The 19,639-nt window shown below is 48.4% G+C and overlaps 2 protein-coding genes across 14 annotated transcripts in view; one reads left to right on the forward strand and one right to left on the reverse strand.

The window, feature by feature from the left end:
* The window catches only part of CTU2 (cytosolic thiouridylase subunit 2), an 80,898-nt gene extending 79,956 nt beyond the window's left edge, over nt 1-942 (forward strand). For all 10 annotated transcript variants that reach the window (XM_073583354.1, XM_073583362.1, XM_073583356.1 and 7 more), the window contains 2 exons: nt 197-255; nt 720-942. In XM_073583354.1, the coding sequence (XP_073439455.1) occupies nt 197-255; nt 720-780 (120 nt within the window). In that variant the 3' untranslated portion in view covers nt 781-942. The remainder of the gene's footprint in view (nt 1-196; nt 256-719) is intronic.
* Nucleotides 943-2,240: 1,298 nt separating this feature from the next.
* Nucleotides 2,241-19,639, reverse strand: part of PIEZO1 (piezo type mechanosensitive ion channel component 1 (Er blood group)) — a 156,727-nt gene continuing 139,328 nt past the window's right edge. For all 4 annotated transcript variants that reach the window (XM_073583269.1, XM_073583277.1, XM_073583261.1 and 1 more), the window contains exons 43-51: nt 19,463-19,621; nt 18,998-19,145; nt 17,891-18,079; nt 17,346-17,438; nt 17,086-17,258; nt 6,566-6,688; nt 6,398-6,477; nt 3,337-3,532; nt 2,241-3,174 (exon numbers count right to left, since the gene is read on the reverse strand). In XM_073583269.1, the coding sequence (XP_073439370.1) occupies nt 2,925-3,174; nt 3,337-3,532; nt 6,398-6,477; nt 6,566-6,688; nt 17,086-17,258; nt 17,346-17,438; nt 17,891-18,079; nt 18,998-19,145; nt 19,463-19,621 (1,411 nt within the window). In that variant the 3' untranslated portion in view covers nt 2,241-2,924. The remainder of the gene's footprint in view (nt 3,175-3,336; nt 3,533-6,397; nt 6,478-6,565; nt 6,689-17,085; nt 17,259-17,345; nt 17,439-17,890; nt 18,080-18,997; nt 19,146-19,462; nt 19,622-19,639) is intronic.

Raw genomic sequence — 19,639 nt, forward strand, 5'->3', positions numbered from 1 at the left:
GGAGATTTTGGCATGTCCTATTCTCTATGGCAATGAATACCATTACTTTCCATAGCGCAGACTAGTCCTGGGAGAATGGGCATGTGCAATATTTTTATGTTCAAGCGATAAAACCTGGAGTCCGCAGAATTGGTTTTATCGCTTCACTATTTTGTCTCTGCCACTTTCATATTGTGACATTTCTTATTTCTTCCAGACGTCAGTAAGCGCCTTCCCCTCATACATCCTGCAGGAGGCCGAGCACCGGAGCCGCAGGTAAGCTGCTTATCCACAGCTGTGACCTCTAAGTCCCAGCTCCTCATTCACATGTCAGTTTTTCACAGATTGCACTCGTACCTGTGACCGTCAATGGGGACTGTTCACACGTCCGTGATTTAATTTTTTTTGAGAACCGAGTGGTCCGTGTAAAATAGCAGAAACATGTCCGATATTGATCTGTGTGTTGGCAATAATAAGTCTATGAATCAGTGAAAAAAAAAAAAAATCAGATGCCATGCTTGTGCTGTGTGCGCCTCAATAGAAGGTGGAGAAACTTTTTTTTTTTCCCCACATATGAAAAAAAACCTGAAAAATTGAACCGAACTCTGATAAAATTAGTCAGTTTTTCTTAACAGGTGGAGACCCCTAAAGGGCTTATCCCCACGTGTGTTAATGGTGCGTGTGTATATATGCATATTTTATAAATATATAATCTTATCTCTTCTATGTCTGTGGTGTAGGATAGCGATGAGGCGAGAGATAGAGGAATTCCTGCTGGATGAAGGTTGTGGAGACACATGAGCAGATCAGGACCGGACCCTCTCCAGGAGGCAGCACAGGCCGGCACAACTCTCGTATTTTTAACAACTTTTATTTTTAAAAATATGCTAATTTATAAGTAAACTTTGCGCTTTTATCATGTTCTTGGATAATATAAAATAAAGTATTAAGGAAAAATCTGTAGCGCAGAGAGATGGACAAGCGTCACTCCCATACACTATGGATAGAGTGTCGGTCAGGCATTCCCCAAGACCCAGAGAGACCAGCTCTGGAGATTGCGGAGGGACCCCAGTGATCAGTAACTTATCACCTGCTCAATTTTGGGAATAACCCTTTAAAATAAAATATTGTGAAGGGTCCTATTTAAAACTGTGTACATCAGTTAAAAAGGGGTTATTAAAACGCCCACCCACAGTGTTGCAGAGATGTGGGCTTTTGAGGTCGCGATGCAAATTTCCACTTTAACCAATTGATAAAGGATTCTTCTTTGGGGGGGGGGGGGGGGGATGTTGCTTTTTGTTTGGGCAATGCCATACAGAAAAAAAAAAAAATCATAAAGGCGAAAAATTGCAACATTGCACAGAGTGTCTGAAAAGGTGATTTCAATGAGACAGACTGGACAACCGGATCATGCTGAGAATTCTTCACTCCCATCACTTACCGGGAGAGCTGCAAGGTTTGTCACATAAGAGGCTCTGGATGTGTCCCAGGTATAGGGGGACAATGCTCCAATACCTGTGGTAGATCCAGAGGGTTTTCTCGATCGCTTTATTGGGGGGGGAACATAGGAAACCATGGGATGCATTGTGGAGACTTCATGCAGCCACTTCTCAGGCTCTCAATGTAGCAAGAAGGGTTTAACACAGCCGCTGTTTTAATTTCACATTATGTGTAAGGTCTCTGCTTGAATTACTCAGTGATTAAATGGTCATTGTCATGTTCATATCACATAAAAACTAGATGTGGGGACTGAGACCCCCACCAGTCGCTCAAAATGCTGCGCTGATGCACTCTGCTCCTGCACAGAGGGCTGTACGGACTCATAGACGGTCTAATAACCTCGTATGCTGGAGAAGGGGGTGCATCAGAGTTGCATTTGGCCGTCTAGTGTGGACCTAAAGGACCTGGGAGCCTTTACATATTACCACCACTAGGTGGCGCTGATCCAATTGCCCCAGAGCTATATTATAAAAACGCCATTATATCCTATGATAGCGCCATCTGGTGTAAGAAGCAGGAAGTGTAGATTTTAATGTGTGGGGAATCTCAGTACTAGAGAAATGTTAAGTCTCTTATTGTCACAGAAGATTGCCTGGTGTTAACTTTGGGGCAGATAAATATTTTTATGTACCAGACAAAAAGCTCAAAAAATTTACAAAAAAAAGGCAAAAGTGTACAGTAAGAATTGTAATATGACCATTCATTCTGATTGACGGATCACGGCTTCTTCCCTGTTGGTCTGATTGATAACACAATCCAGATTATTTCACAGATGCCATGTTTAATAGTAGAAAAACACAAGTAACTCTGAAAACTTAACTTGACTTTTGGTTTTGTTCAGAAAGCAGAGAATGAACCGGGGGCCCGGGTGGGTTCCTGCCCTGCGATATTGCACATGGGAGGGTCCTCTTTGGAGTACAGTATTGATGCGCGGCACAGGCAGGTCCCCTCCAAGCGGTCAGGTAGTGTGCAGCGTCTACGGCGCCACACCCAGGCGGTCTCCGCAGTAAATAAAATAACTTTTTACAGTATATAAATAGCTCTTTATCACAAGTCTTTCCAGAACTTTGGTCAGAAGTCCCAAATGAGAAACATTACATAAGTCTTAAGAATAAACTTCACCCCCAGCAAGATCCTCTGTGTGCGGCAGCGGATCTCCAAACATTAAGCAGCAATATGGATCTAGTGATGACGTCTAGGGCTGGTCGGAGATCTTCATGGAGCAGCGTTGCTGCCCTCCTGTGGCGGCAGTAGGAGACTGCAGCAGTGTTTGAGGTTCTGGGTTTTAGAAGAAATGTTGACCTTGGCGACTCGCTCGCCTTCCTTGCACTGGACAGGTAGTGTCGACCTTCTGCACTCAGTCACATAAATATTTTTCCTTCCGGAGAGCGGATGGCGCTCCTCCTACTTCATGTCACATCTTTGGCGGCTCAGCGCAACCGTGCTTAGTCCTTCTCTACCGTCCACTTGATCATGGTCTCCGGTGAGCGGTATAAGAAGATAAGCTTGGCGTACAGCTCTTCTTCCAGCTCCAGCTCTCCCCGCTCCCGCACCACGTAGATGTCCTGACAAAGCTTCAGGATCTTATCTACACAAGGCAGCTCCTCAAACATGATGGAGTGCGAGATCTCGCTGAAGAAACCGCGCACAAACTTGCCAATGACCAGGACGATCGAAACGTACAGACCCATAATTCTGCAGAAGACAAAAAAAGGCGACACAGTAAACGGTGTGGAGAAATCTGAGAGTTTCCATGAATGTAAAGCTGCAGGATTCGGTGGAAGTCTGTAACAACAGGGGGTCTAACCATAAGAGAAAAGCGTGTGTGAACGAGGCCTTAGGTAGCGCTGCTCTTACCCGTATCCAGCCAGGAAGCCCAGGCTCGGGGGGCTGACCTTGTCATTAAAGATCACCATAGGGAGGATGTTGCAGTCTCGCTTGCAGTCTTCCAGGTTGATCACCCACCACTCCACGAAGCTGCTGCTGGAATTGCCCTCGCTTATCCTCTGCCGGTTCAGATGCACGGTGACATTCAGGTAACTTTCCTCCTCATCTGCGCAAGAGAGAACGGGATTTACACAGGAGTGTAGGAAGCCTTAAAACAGCACAGCCTCCATCATGGAGGAGGTAGCTGTCAGCGGCCGTGCACAATTTCTGACTTTAAAAAGTAATAATTGGTGGAGCTGGCAGAGACATAAAACGGCATAACTAGAGACGTTGCAACCACTTTTCAAAGAAATAGTCACTTTTCCTTGGTGATAGCTACCTTACAATAAATGGAGCAGGTTACACGCTGCGGGGTATTATCAGGGCGGCCTCCAGGTCATTTACAGACGCAGCTCTGCCACAGGCGCACATACAGACACACACGGCTCTGTTACACGCTCACATACAGGCACACACAGGTCTGCTACACGCACACACACAGCTGTGTCTGTGTGTAGCAGAGCTGTGTCTGTATGTGTTTGTGTAGTATAGCCATGTGTCTGTATGTGTGCCTGTAGCAGAGCTGTGTGTGTAGCAGAGCTGTGTGTCTGTATGTGTGCATGTCTGTATATATGTGCGCCTAGCAGAGCTGTGTGTCTGTGTGTGTGCGCATATAGCAGAGCTGTGTGTATATGTGCGTGTAGCAGAGCTGTGTGTCTGTGTGCGTGTAGCAGAGCGGTGTGTGTCTGTATGTGCGTGTAGCAGAGCTGTGTGTTTCTGTATGTGTGCCTGTATATATGTGCATGTAGCAGAGCTGTGTTTGCGCGTGTAGCAGAGTTGTGCGTGTCTGTATGTGTGTGTAGCAGAGCTGTGAGTCTGTATATATGTGCGTGTAGCAGAGCCTTGTGTATCTGTGTGTATGTGCGTGTCTATATATCTATATATATATATATATATCTCTCTCTCTCTCTCTCTCTCTCTCTCTCTCTCTATATATATATATATATATATATACATACATACACACACACACATGTAGCAGAGCTATGAATGTCTATAGATGTGCATCTAGCAGAGCTGGGTGTGTATATATATATAATGTATGTAGCAGAGCTGGGTGTGTCTGTATATATGTGCGTGTAGCAGAGCTGTGTGTGTACATGTAGATCTGCTACATGCACAGACACAGACACACACACACAACCCAAAACATCCAAATGACCCTGATCAAAAGGTCACATACCCCCTTTCTTAATACCTTGTATTGCCTCCTCTAACATCAATGACAGCTTGAAGTCTTTTGTGGTACTGGTGGATGAGGTTCTTTATTTCCTCAGGGGGTAAAGCTGCCCACTCTTCTTGGCAAAAAGCCTCCAGTTCCTGTAAATTCCTGGGCTGTCTAGCATGAACTGTGCGCTTGAGATCTCCCCAGAGTTGCTCAATGATACTGAGGTCAGGAGACTGAGATGGCCACTCCAGAACTTCCACTTTGTTCTGCTGCAGCCAATGACAGGTCGACTTGGCCTTGTGTTTTGGATCGTTGTCATGTTGGAACGTCCAAGTACGTCCCATGCGCAGCTTCAGGGCTGATGATTTGTCTCCAATATTTGCTGATCACATGACGCATTAATCTTTCATTCAACTTTGACCAAGTTTCCTGTGCCCTTGTAGCTCACTCATACCCAAATATCGGCGATCCACCTCTGTGCTTTACAGTAGGAATGGTGTTCCTTTCATCATAGGCCTTCTTGACCTCTCTCCAAATGTAACATTTATGGTTGTGGCCAAAAAGTTCAATTCTGGTCTCATAACTCCAAATTACCTTGTTCCAGAAGTTTTGAGGCTTGTCGGTGAGATACTTTGTGGAATTTGCGCAGTAATGGCTTTCTTCTGGTGACTCGACCATGCAGCCCATTTTTCTTCAAGTGCCTCCTTATTGTGGATCTTGAAACAGCCACTTCGCTAGTTTTCAGAGAGTCCAGTATTTCAGCTGATGTTATTTGTGGATTTTATTTTGCATCCCGAACAATTTTCCTGGCAGTTGTGGATGACATTTTTGTTGGTCTATCTGACCGTGGTTTTATTTTTACAGAGCCCCCTGATTTTCCATTTGTTAATCAAAGTTTGAACGCTGCTGACTGGCATGATCAATTCCTTGGATATCTGATTTATATCACGTTTTTTTCCGCGCGTCTCCAGTCTCATAGAAAACAGCTAGAAATGCATTTTTTTTACGCAAAATTAATGAGCATGCTGTTTTTTACCACAATGCGTTTTTCCCGCGGAAAAAAAAACGCATCAATGTGCACAAAAAGTGCGGAAATCATTAAAATGAATGGGATGCTTCTTGTATGCGATTTTGAAGCGTTTTTACCAGGAAAAACGCAAAAAAACGCTTACATGGGTACACAGTCTTATGCAAACACACTGATCACAAGCAAACAGGTCACAAGTGAGGATGTTACCTTTAGTAGCCATTCAAACCCATTTGTGTCAACTTCTGTGCATGCTATCAGGCCAAAATCACCAGGGTATGTGAACTTTTGAGCAGGGTCATTTGGATGTTTTGGGTTGTCATTATAAGTTAACAAGAGAAAACACAGTAGTCTGACAATAAATGGCTTCACCCAACCACTAACCATGAGTGGAGAAAAAGTTTTGGTGTTATAATTTATATTCTCTGAAAAAAAGGCAAAAGAAAGCAAAAATTCTGCCGGGGTATGTAAACTTTTGAGCACAACTGTAACTCAGTGTATGGCAGCAGGAGAGAGCAGTTCTCTCTGTGATCGGGAGGGATGCAGTGTTAGCTTTCTCCTCCATCACAGTAAGCTGCCTCTAAGACTATAAGAAGCACACATTTTTTAATAAGAGTTTTTCTTGATAAAAGAATGCATCTTTTAGTCTAAAAAATATGGCACTTGGCTGCTAAAATCTCCTTTTATGTGACAAGATAGTGAAAAAGAAGAGCGGTGTGTAGACAGAATTCTCCTACCGGGCTGCAGCTGTTTCACAGGATTTGCCTCTGGTCCATTAGGGGCTCGGATATACTTTGGAAATAAGTGAGGGACACATCTGTGGAGAGAGGGGGAAGTGAATAATTGAACATTTTGCATTCGATCAGTAGTAAGGTGCACAAAGCTTCAAGTATCTGAGCACTTACACGGGGGTAACTCGGGTGCCTTCTAAGAGGTTGGCCAGCTGCATCCGTACCTCACTCCCCGGCTCCAGGTCCTTAGTGTGCTTCTCTGATGTGTGTTCAACAGTGCCCCCTTTAGCCAGATCCCTGGAATAGTCAAAATTCGCAATACATTTAAAGGGATTTTAATTACAGCAAGTGTTGGAATAGTAATAGAGTGGTCCCAGTTCACTAAGCTCGGGGTTGTTAATGTCGGTCTTGATGAGGGGTCCGATTCATTGAGAGGGTAACGCCGCTGCGGCAAAGTTCACATTGAACGTAGGGGGTAGACCCCAATATCTCAGTCGGGGTTTGCATTTGATTCCCCGCCAAAGAAGGATTTTTGGTACTCACCGTAAAATCTCTTTCTTGGAGCTTTCATTTGGGGACACAGGTAACCATGGGTGTATGCTGCTGTCGCTAGGAGGCTGACACTATGCAAATAAAGTAAAAACTGGCTCCTCCTCCGTAGCATACACCCACTGACAGGCAGGAAGTACCTCAGTTAAGTGTTAGGCTGAGTTCACACGTGGCGTTTTTTTCGCGTTTCCGCAGCGGTTTTAACCGCGCGATTTTGCCGCGAAAACGCGAAAAATAAGCATCCCATGCATTCCTATGGGATTCTGCAATGCTGTGCTAATGCTGCGGTTTTTACCGCGGCGGAATCGCATCGCGGTAAAAACCACAGCATGCTCATTAATTTGCGGAATCGCGGCGATTCCGCACCCATAGGAATGCATTGTTCCGCTTACTTCCCGCATGTGGCTGTGCACACCATGCGGAAAGTAAGCAGAACATTTGCGGATGGTACCCACAGTCCGGAGGAGAGGAGACTGTCCTCCGGGCTCTGGGTACCATATCCCTGTAAAAAAAAATTTAAAAATAAAAAATAGTTATTCTCACCCTCCGACGTCCCGCGCAGCCTTCCCGCCTCTCTCCACGCTCCCGTTCCCAGTAATCCTTTGCGAAAATGCCCGCGATGACGTCCGTTCTCGCGGGATCGCGAAGTCTCGCGGTCATCGCGAATAACCGCGAGACATCGCGATCCCGCGAGAACATACGTCATCGCGGGCATTTTCGCAAAGGATTACTGGGAACGGATGCGTGGGACGTCGGAAGGTAAGAATAAAACCATTTTTTTTTTTTTTTTTTTTGCATTTTATCTTTTACTACTGATGCTAGATAGGCGGCCTCAGTAGTAAAAAGTTGGTCACACTCGTCAAACACTATGTTTGATGAGTGTGACCAACCTGTCAATCAGTTCTCCAAGCGATGCTACAGATCGCTTGGAAAACGCTAGCATTCTGCAAGCTAATTACGCTTGCAAAGTGCTAGTTTTTCCGCGGGAAAATCGCGGGAATTTAAAATGCGATTTTCCCGCGGACTGGAATTCCGGAATTCTCGCTGTAATTTCCGCGAGAGTTCCGGTACGTGTGAACTTAGCCTTAAAGCAGTAGGAGAAGCAACCAACAAACCACATATGTACCGGCTCAACAACCAAGGCACGTAGGCCCAAAGCCAGTACAACAAATAGGGAGGGTGCTGTGTCCCCCAATGAAGGCTCCAAGAAAGATATTTTACTGTGAGTACCAAAAATCCTTCTCTCTATCGCTTCATTGGGGGACACAGGTAACCATGGGACATCCTAAAGCAGTCCCCAAGAGTGGGAACGGAAGGAATGCAGAGAAAAAAAGGACTGAGGCCGGCCGGTGCGTAACCGCCGCCTGTAGCACCTTTCCTTCCTAGGCCTGCATCGGACTAGACATAAGTATGAACTTTGTAAGACTTTGTCATAACATGCAAATATGACTAGGACGCGGCCCTGCAACCTCTAAAGCCGAGGCCTAACAAGAAACTGCCCCAGGATTTATCCAGAGTATGGACCGGAGAGGGGCAGGAAGGACCTAGAGCAGAAAGGACAATGTCTGCACTAATGTGGAATGAAAAAGAAACGGAGGACGGCAGGATAATGCTGCCAACTCAGAACTCCCCTGATATCTCCTCTTGTAGCCAATAAGGCTAATGGAACCAAATAGTAGTACTTACGCCACCTGAATCAGATCTTCAGAAACTGTCGTAGAAACTTGAGGATGCAGGTTTTCTCGCCCAAAGCATGGCCAGAATGAGCTGATGGGAAAAATCTCCAGTCCCTTTCAGAAGTAGGCTTCAAGGCAATGGCGTTAAACTTAAATGACTGTGAAACTGTGGCGAAAGAGAGGCCTTGCGGAAGAATATCTGGACAGTCTGGAAAGCCCCAGGAGGCGTCCATGGGCATGTACGCCAGCTCCAGGTACCAGGTCTGACTTAACAGCCTGTAGTTGTCAGGACTACTGGAAACACTTCTGACTGATTTTATTTTTTTTTTTTGACTCTTGATTAAGGGAAGAGGAGGGACAGAAGAGGCATCTGAAACTGGGACCACGGAATCACAAGTGCGTCGCAGCCGACAGCCATCGGATCCTGGAACCTGGTAACGTACCGGGGAACCTTTTGGTTCGTTCGAGAAGTCATTAGGTGGGCATCCGGAATGCCCTACCTCCGACAAATTTAGCCGAAGACGGCAGTGTTGAAAGACTACTCGCCTGACGCTAACCCCCAATGATACAAAAAAATAGGCTTCCTAGTAGTTTACCTCTGGAATGTGGATGGCTGATATGGCGGGGATGTGGTCGTCTGCCCAACACAGGATCATTGCTACCTCTACCCTGATCCATGAGTTGTGAGTCCCACCTTGGTGGCTTATGTTCCAAAGACATACTGATAGGGAATTCAGATTGTGAGCCTCATCTGGGACAGCGGTGATGTGTGCAAACTGTAAAGCGCTGCAGAATATGGGAATATGCCAGCGCCATACAAACATAAATACTATTATTATTACTACTACTACTACTATGTAAGCCACAGCTGTGACAAAGTCCGACTGACTGTGGACTGGCTTGCCTGCGAGGAGAGACTGCCAGCGGAGGAGGGCAAGAAGAATTGCCTTGATCTTCAAGAGACAGATGGGGAGTAGGGTCTCATGAACATTCAGCGACCTTGCGCTGCGAGAATGAGGAAGCCCGCTCCCCAACCCTGAAGACTGGCATCGATGTTGATGATCTGCCAACAGAGCGGGAGAAAAGACCTCTTGTGCAGGGCAGAGACGGACAGTGTCCACGAAGAGAGGTAAAAGCACTGGCCGCTCCAGGGAACAGTCCAGGGATCACAATTCTCTTGTCACAGGTACACCGGAGGGCCAATTGAAGAGGGCGTGGGTGTGAAGCTGGGCATAAGACCCCATTTCTATGACCGCTGCCATGACCTCTGTGAAGACCTCGGTAGCGGATGCCAGGCTGAACTGGAGTACCGTGAACTGGTAAAGATGGTCCTGTATCGCAAAACCGAAGGTACCTTCGATGCCGTACACAATAGAAATGTGCAGGAAAGCATTTTGAATGTCCACAGAGTAAAGTAAGTCCCCCTGCTCCATGGAGGGCAAACCGAGCGCAAGGACTCCGTTCTGAAGAGGCGAATCCGAAGGTGGCAATTCAACTGCTCGAGGTCAAAGATCGGGGAGAAATGTCTTTTTTCGGGAGCACGAAGAGGTTCGAGTAGAAACCAGAAAAACCGTTCGTGCCAAGGAACGGGTACAATGACACCTGAGATTAGGCAGGGACGAGACGGAGATGTCCTAAGCAGCCGCATGCTCCACTTTTACTTCGAAAGTTTGAACGATAGCCGAAATAAGGCTATCTACCAAGTCCAGCGTCCTAGAAGTCTGATCCACCTCCGAGTCAGGCTCTGACTGAAAAGCTACATCCGACCCGACGTCCGCCTCCGAGGAGGGGGAACAGGTAGATAGGGGCATTTTGGATGCCACCGAGGTGCTTGGTGAACTGGATGAAGAGCTAGACAGAGTCCACTTCCTAATTCCTTCTCCTGATCTGTCCCTGTGAAGGTCGTGGTCGGGTGCATGCGAATCACCATGGGAGGTGTTTGGGGCACTGGTGGCAGCAGACAGATGCGGCATACATTCCAGGACCTGTACCAGGGACGGTGTAGAAGATGGTATCGACCCCTTATTATAAAGGGGGAAGGCCACCACCGGTGACAGTCTTCCTCTCAGCCCTCTCCGAGGAGAGGTGTGAGGAGGGGATAAGGCAAGGACTGGCCACAGACAGTCACCCTGAACCACGCCAAAAGGGGGACAGGGGACAAGTCCTGCCAGTGGGTCCGAGAGTGGGCGATGCGGGTGACACCACACTGCTCTCTCGGTCACTTAAATGTGGGAAAACAGGGTGAGCAATCTGCACCCTGTTACCCGACGAGCTGTATCTGAAAAACAAAGGGAAAAGAATTAATAAGTTCACACAGAAATCTGTGAAAGAAAAAAGAGGGATTTTGGGTTCTTACCGTAAAATCTCTTTCTTGGAGCCTTCATTGGGGGACACAGATGACCATGGGTGTATGCTGCTGCTGCTAGGAGGCTGACACTATGCAAAACAAGAAACTTAGCTCCTCCCCGGCAGTATACACCCACCGACAGGCACCAAGCACCTCAGTTGGTGAAAAAAGCAGTAGGAGAAGCAACCAAAAACCATAAACATATGTACCAACTCAACAAGGGACTCTCAGACCCAACACGGTACTACTTAAACAGGGAGGGTGCTGTGTCCCCCAATGAAGGCTCCAAGAAAGAGATTTTACGGTAAGAACCCAAAATCCCTCTTTCTTTATCGCCTTATTGGGGGACTCAGATGACCATGGGACGTTCCAAAGCAGTCCCGAGGGTGGGAACAGCAATAAAGGAACGAAATAAGGAAGGGCTTAGGTCGGTTGATGCGCCGCCTGCAGAACCTTCCTACCAAGAGCTGCATCAGAGGAGGCCTGGGTATGAACCCTGTAGAACCTCGCAAAGGTGTGCAAAGACGACCAGGTCGCAGCCCTGCAGAGTTGTAAGGCCGAAACCTGGTGCCGCACAGCCCAAGAAGCCCTTACAGCCCGGGTGGAGTGGGCTTTCACCCCCGGAGGGGGCCGTTTCTCCTGAAGACGGTAGGCTTCCAGGATGGTAGACCGAATCCAACGAGCAATTGTGGATTTGGAAGCCGGAAGACCTTTCCGGCGACCCTCAGAAATGACAAGCAAGGAATCAGATTGGCGAAAGGCAGCGGTCCTGGCAAGGTAAACACGCAAGGCTCTCACTACATCCAGGTTGTGGAGCGACTTTTCCAGAGGATGAGCAGGTGCAGGACAAAACGATGGAAGGACGATATCTTCGTTAATGTGAAAGGGGGATACCACTTTCGGAAGGAAAGAAGGAACTGGCCTGAGAACAACCTTATCCTGGTGGAGGATAAGGTAAGGAGAACGACAGGATAAGGCCGCCAACTCAGAAACTCTCCTGATGGATGTAATGGCGATTAGAAAAGCCACCTTCCATGAAAGAAAAGACAGAGGGATATCCTGAATCGGCTTGAACGGCGCCTTCTGGAGAGCGCCAAGAACAAGATTGAGATCCCATGGATCTATCGGAGAACGATGAGGAGGAGCCACATGGGCGACTCCTTGAAGAAAAGTCTTCACTTGCGGTAAGGAAGCTAGATCAGTCTGGAAAAGGATTGCTAGGGCAGATACCTGGCCTTTGAGAGTACTGAGGGATAGGCCCGCATCCAAGCCGGATTGGAGGAAACCAAGAATGGAAGGAATTGAGAATGATAGTGGAAAAACATAGTTTTCGTCACACCAACGAAAAAAGGCCTTCCAGTACCTATGGTAAATGCGGGAGGAAGCCGGCTTCCGAGCCTTAATCAAGGTCTGAATGACCCGGTTGGAAAACCCTGATTCCTTCAGAATCGCGGCCTCAACGGCCATGCCGTTGAACTCAGAGACTGAGAACTCTGGTGGTAAAGGGGGCCTTGCGAGAGAAGATCTGGACGGTCTGGAAGCCTCCAGGGGGCGTCCGTGAGCATGTTCACCAGCTCCGCGTACCAAGGGCGTCTCGGCCAGTCTGGAGCCACTAAGATGACCGGGATGCCCTCTATCTTTTTGACCACTCTTGGGATCAGGGCAAGCGGAGGAAACAGGTAAGGTAGGTGGAACTGGGACCACGGAATTACTAGGGCGTCGTAACCGACGGCTAATGGATGCCTGGACCTGGCTACAAAGTGAGAAACCTTGTTGTTTATCCGAGAGGCCATGAGATCGACTTCCGGGGTGCCCCAGCGCTGGCATATCTGACTGAAGACTGTGGGATGAAGGGACCATTCGCCTGTCGCTAGACCTTGGCGACTCAAGAAGTCGGCTGTCCAGTTTTCCACCCCTGGAATGTGAACGGCGGAAATTGCCGGCACATGACTCTCTGCCCAGCGGAGAATCCTTGCCACTTCTGACATCACCTGCCAGCTGCGAGTACCGCCCTGGTGGTTTATGTATGCCACGGCCGTGGCGTTGTCCGACTGAATGCGGACCGGTTTGCCTACGAGAAGATGCTGCCAACGAATGAGAGCGAGGAAGATTGCCCTGATCTCCAGAAGGTTGATGGGCAGAAGAGTCTCCTGTGGGTTCCAACGCCCTTGGGCCGTTCTCTGATAGTAGACCGCCCCCCATCCTAGGAGACTGGCATCGGTGGTGATGACCTGCCACCGAGGCGGGAGAAAGGATCTTCCGCGGAGAACTGACGCCGACAACGTCCAAGTCAGCAATTGTTTGACTCTGAGCGGAAGAAGAATGGGGCGATCCAGAGAAAACGAGGTCTTGTCCCAGACGGACAGGAGGAACAGTTGGAGAGGGCGAGAGTGGAATTGTGCAAATGGCACTGCTTCCATAGAGGCTATCATCTTCCCCAGGACTCTCATGCAGGACCGAAGGGACATGATCCTCGAGCGCCGAAGGGACTGGATCCCCTTGCGAAGGGTTGAAAACTTGTCCCTCGGTAGGAACACTCGGGCTAGATTCGTATCGAACTCCATGCCCAAAAAGGTCAGACGCTGGGTAGGGCGCAGAGTGGACTTGTCCTTGTTGACTATCCATCCCAGGCGTCTGAGGGCATCCAAGGTTATGTGAAGACTGTGAAGACAGTCTTGGCGGGACGAGCCCTTGATCAGGAGATCGTCCAGGTAAGGGATGATAAGAATCCCTCTGGATCGAAGGATGGCCATGACTGTTGCCAACACCTTCGTGAAGACACGTGGGGCGGAGGCTAGGCCGAAAGGAAGGGCCGCGAACTGATAATGATTGTTCTGAATCGCAAGGCGGAGGTATCTCTGATGCCGCCGCGAAATGGGGATGTGGAGGTAGGCATCCTGTATGTCCACCGAGCAGAGAAACTCCCCGGGCTCCATCGAGGCTATTACCGAACGCAGAGTGTTTGGGAGGGAAGAAAACTCGATTTTGTATCCAGATGTGATGATTTCCCTGACCCAAGCGTCGTCGACAACGGATAGCCACGCGTCCTTGAAAAAGGAAAGTCTGCCTCCCACCCTGGAAAGCTTTCCAGGTGGGGGTGACCCGTCGCTTAGATGAAAACCTTCCGGATCGAGAGCCTGAGGACCCGGAAGGCTGACCCCTAGATCTCCAGCGAGGGGCCGGCTTATACGATGGCTTTCTCCGGTCACTGGAAGCAGTGTTCCGGTCCTGCTGGGGTGAACAGTCTGTGGGAGAGAAGGGGCGAAAGGACCTAAAAGGCCGAGAAACCTTCTTGTTAAAAGAACCTCTTAGGGTGGGACTGGGGAAGGGAAGTGCTCTTTCCACCAGTGGCATCCGAGATTATCTGATCCAGATTGGCGCCAAAGAGCCTAGTGCCGTGAAATGCCAGGTTGGTGAGCGACTTCTTTGAGGTGGTATCCGCATTCCAAGACTTCAACCAAAGAATGCGGCGTACGGCCACAATGTTGCTGTTAGCTCTAGCTACGCACCCTGCCGCGTCCAAGGAGGCGGCCAGAAGGTACTTGCCTGCGTGATTAATTTGGTCTGCTAAATCTGCCAGCTTGTCCTGAGGAGCTGCCGCTGAAATGCCCCTGCGCAGAATTTTCGCCCAAGCCGAAATGGCTTTCGCCACCCAAGCGGATGCGAAGATAGGGCAGAGGGATGCACCGGATGCCTCAAAGATAGACTTAGCCAACGACTCTATTTGCCTGTCTGATGGGTCCTTAAGAGAAGCTCCGTCCGGAAGGGAAAGAACCGTCTTAGAGGAAATACGAGAAACTGGTGGATCTACCTCGGGAGCTTTGGTCCATTTCGTGACTAGATCCGCATCGAAGGGATAAAGTACATCTAAGTACTTGCGGCCTGAGAAACGTTTCTCAGGATGTTGCCAGTGATTGGCTAAGGAAGTGTCGAAATCTTTATTAGGAAAGGTTCGAGATGGAGGCCTCGCCTTCTTAAGGGAAACAGAGCATTCCTGAGGGGGGGCCTTATCCTCCGTTATCTTGAGTGTTTGGTATATAGCCGATATGAGACTATCTACCATCTCCCGAGTTCTAGCTATGTCGAGACGAGGAGCGTAGCCTGAGAGAAGTGGAGGGACCCTGCGAACCGGAAGAAGAGCCAGACAGGACCCGCTTCCTAGAGCCCCTACCTGGTCTGTCTGTCTGAGGGCCACGGTCCGGGGCTGTCGACTCACTATGCGAGGCAGTCGGTGCACAGGTGACTGCAGATAACTGAGGTAACCGCTGTAAGACCTGGACCAGCGACTGAGACACCTTTGTCAGCTCAGAAACTGACTGAGACATCGCCACGGCCCACTCAGGGGGTGGGGTGGACTCCGCCCGGGGTTCGGAGTGCTCCTGAGGGGCAGACATGGTGGAAGGGCTGCAGGACGGGCAGAGGGGAGACGACTGACCCGAAGCCCACTTCTTTTTACAGCGCGCGCAGGCGTAGTGAGTAGCGGTGGGTCTGGAGCAGAAGGCCCTTGCAGGGTTGGGCATAAGTCTCAGTGGTAGAAAACACTACCTGAGGAAAAACTGCGGGGGAGAAGCTAAGTTAGGCGCCAGGGATAGCCAGCGTCTAGCCTACCGAGGTTCAGGAGAAGCTAGCGATGTGTCCCCCAGGCAAGGTCCGGAGAGGAGGAGGAAGAAGCTGGGCAATTCAGGAAGGAACGCTGGCGGTGGGCGGAGCTAAGCCACCGCACCGCGCGATTGGCTGAGACCCCAGTGGGGAGGGGTGCGGTTAAAGACACTGACAGGGCTGAAATGAAAGCAGCCCTGAGATAGGCTGTAGAAGCGCGCGAAGAAAGCGCGCGCAGGGAGAGGAAGGACCGCTTTTGAAAATGAAAGCGCTCCCTCAGCTTTCACTAGCGACGGCACGCCCGGGCTCCCTGCGGGCTGAATACTGAGAACCGGGAGCGCTGACAGAGGAAGCGCAGACCCCCCCCCCCCCCGACAGGAGGGACGCGCGCCTGTCAGGGCGCTGGGTCAAAAGAGCGGGGAATTCAAACAGGAGGAGCCCCAGCGCTGAGGTACTCTGCTGTACGTGATTGAATGTGGCCCTTGATAGGTCTGTGAGTGCAGGGATGCAGGGAACATTCAGACAGGCTTACCTGATGTCCCTGAAGAGGCTGACCACAGGGGCCCACGATAGAGCGCAGGCCGCTGGGAGAGACGATCCTCAGTACCCGCACCAGCCGTATGGTGCAGAAGACGGCTCCAATCCCCGTGTCATGGGAAACGTCACCACTGGCGACCGCCGTCTTCCTCTCAGCCCTGTCCTGGGAGAGGGATGAGGAGGGGAATCGGCAAGGACCGGACACCTATCCATGGACCCTAGCACCCGAAGGTGATAGGGAAAGGTCCTGCCTGCAGGCCTGAGAGTTGCGATGTGGGCAATACCACATTGCTCGCTCAGCCGCATTAATAGGAAAAGCAGGATGAACTCACATGCCGTTTCCTGATGCTGTATCTGGAAAAGAAAGGGGAAATCAAACACAACTAAAACCTGAAAAGAAAAGGATTAAATGCGGATCTGGGGAGATCCCGGTCCGCCTCCTACAGACACTAAGCACAAACTGAGGTGCTTGGTGCCTGTCGGTGGGTGTATACTGCCGGGGAGGAGCTAAGTTTCTTGTTTTGCATAGTGTCAGCCTCCTAGCAGCAGCAGCATACACCCATGGTCATCTGTGTCCCCCAATAAGGCGATAAAGAAAACACTGCGGATCTGGTGTTAGATCCAAGTCCGCCTCCTACAGACACTAAGCTTAAACTGGGGTACTTCCTGCCTGTCAGTGGGTGTATGCTACGAAGGAGGAGCTAGTTTTAACTTTATTTGCATAGTGTCAGCCTCCTGCGACAGCAGCATACACCATGGTTACCTGTGTCCCTCAATGAAGTGATAGAGAAACAGAATTTGTCCCGGGCACATTGACTAACGATGTAGACAGTGTCATTCTGTTGTGCATCGTTTTCAGACGTTGCAACTCTTCGCTATATTACCAGTTTTCCATGTTTGATGTATATCCCACTTTGCAGGATGTATGTACAGAAAAAGATGCAATGTGGCTATCATTAATGTACCGGGTCCATGGAAAGTCTTACCTCTGGAAGTCCCAGGTAAATCTAAGTGTAATGGCCGATGATCCGTTGTTAAGCTCCTTCCTCATCTGCTCTCTGCTCGGAGGACTGATCCCCCAGACAGAGCCGGAGTTCCCCTCGATTTGTGCAGTCACTATGTCCTCGTAGCTGTACAGTGTGATGAACTGCATGGCCGTCTGAAACGAGATAGAAGGAGGAGACTTGTACATTGCTCCACAGCATAAAGACCTGGAATATATTCTGACCAAACCGTGACCGCTCACCGGCTGCCGATCAAATTCACTGGTGAGCTTCTCGTATTCCTGAGGAGTGAAGGGCTGGATGGATTGTTGCTGAGCGCTCATCGTGAACAGCGGCTGGATGGAGAAGTGAAAAAAAAACCACAACGCATTAGTGATAAAAAAAAATATGTTCACATGTACCAGGAAAGAAGGCAGAGAATGGAAGAGAAGGTTGTGGAAAAATGCACCATGTGACTGGTATATCTGTCGCTAGTTACGTTACCCTTAGGATTTGTTCACATGCTGCGTTTTTTGCAAAGTGAAAGATTTCTGAAATCGCTTATTTTTTCCTTGCACATTTGAACCAGAGCGTTTTGTCAAATCTGTATAGTCTCAACTTTTTCTGCATTTTTCACTCATTCAAATGGTGAAAGTATTGTAGGCAGTGGTTTTTTTTTCTCTGCTACCACGCTCATTTTTGGTGCAGGAAAAAAAAACCGCCAACTGTGAGCATACCCTTATAGTCCTGTCCTCGCAGCAACACCCAAACCCCATGTTTCTTTTTTTTTTGTGCCAGTTTTGCACACCTCATAGCCTCCCAATTTGAAGGTCAGAGTCACATCGATCGGATGGTTGACGACTCCCACTACTGAGCGCACCAGAGACATGAAGAGCAGAGGAAACCAAATGATACAGATGAGGAAAACGATGATGAGACCGCCCATGCCGTACTTCACCATCTTCTTTTTCTTCTGTCCTTTAGGCTGAGGGTATTTCTGAAGAAGAGAAACTTTACAATAACTAGAAATCGCTTCCAAAAGTTTACAGAACTATTTAAATGTTCTGAAAATTTCTCAAGTGGACCAAAAGGAAAAGAATATGTGCAAATAGGATCGATTAAACAAAACAATTCTGTTTTCTTCATTTTGCTTTTCCTTTAGGTCCAATTGAGCAATTTGGGGTCTCACTTTTCCATTTGTCACTAAATTAATGTATAATGCATTATATCTTCAGAGTAATTCTCTGAACGCTTGATATACTATATATTTTTTTATTAATATTATATAAATATATATTCCAGTGCAGTGAAGATCAGATACCAGCTGGCAGATTTCTTGAAAAACGGAAAATCATGATTCAGACATCACTGTAACAAATTAATTTTCCTCTGCTATAAAGAAGGGTGTGTCTGTAAAAAGAAAAGCCATTTTCCGAATTTCTTTTTTATTATTCTTCTCTTCCTCAAATGGCTTTATATGACCTCGTGAGAAAAAAAATAAAATATTCTTGATAGGTTAGAAAGCAGGCAGCCCTGGCCATCGTTCCAAATTCCTCTAGATATGGTGACATTATTCCCTGAGCCAGTGCCATAAATATTAAGTGATTGTCACCAGCGGGGTTCACACCTCAGTCTGCGTTCTGGAGCCGTGTTACAGGAATTTAGAAAATAATTTCAGCCCTTGTGAGTAATGCAATGGATGCCTGCCCAGAATTTTTTTTTTCTTAGTAAGGTGTTCAGCAAAAGTAGAGGGAAAAAATGAGGATTGTCTGATCGGTGCAGACAATGATGAGCTGCAATCTAAACAAGGCCGAATTATAGAAGCCATATTTGTTAGATCATCAGGGTTTGGGGGGTCCCATGCAGGGGCCCCTTCTGTGATGAGATCGTTAATAGACATGAATTTCATTCTTACCTTTTCAGTTTCACGACTGCACTTGATTATAAAGATATTGGCATAAATGTCCTCCACGCACATCCAGTTGGACAAAGAGAGGGTAGTGTCAGTCCAGACCCAGTCCATGACAGCCCGCAGCTCCACCAAGAAAGGGACCAGACGGAAGCTGCAAGAAAGCGGAATGTTATAGGCGGCAGAGAGAGAGAGAGAGGATCAAGTAAATGTGCAGGACACTGGTCAGTATTCTACAACCCTCCTCCTACCTTCCGACATCTCCAGAACCTCTTGATTAGCCGGCTTAGTGTCGTATGTGCGTCGTGATGGGCCGACTAATCAAAGGGAATGCCGGTAGGTTGGAGGAGGTTCACAGGGCTCCCGTCCAGCGGCTATGGAGTTTTGACGAGGGTCCTAGGAATCGACTTGCTCATCTCTAATGACAGCATATCAGTAGTTAGAAGCTCTTACACCTTAAAGATGGCTTACCCCTGGAAGAGGAAGAGGTTTACGTGGTTGTATTTCTTGGTCAGGAAATTGCCTAAAATGCGGGTTGGGTATCCACAGCGGATTTGATAGGCAGACAGGGCAAAGTAGATGCACTTTACAAAATACCACAACTGCGCCACCGTGTTCTGACTGAACATCCTGGAGAATACAGAAATA

The sequence above is a fragment of the Dendrobates tinctorius genome, unplaced genomic scaffold (genome assembly GCF_039654945.1).
Source record: "Dendrobates tinctorius isolate UK_male_01 unplaced genomic scaffold, ASM3965494v1 ptg000009l, whole genome shotgun sequence".
Lineage (NCBI taxonomy): Eukaryota > Metazoa > Chordata > Amphibia > Anura > Dendrobatidae > Dendrobates > Dendrobates tinctorius.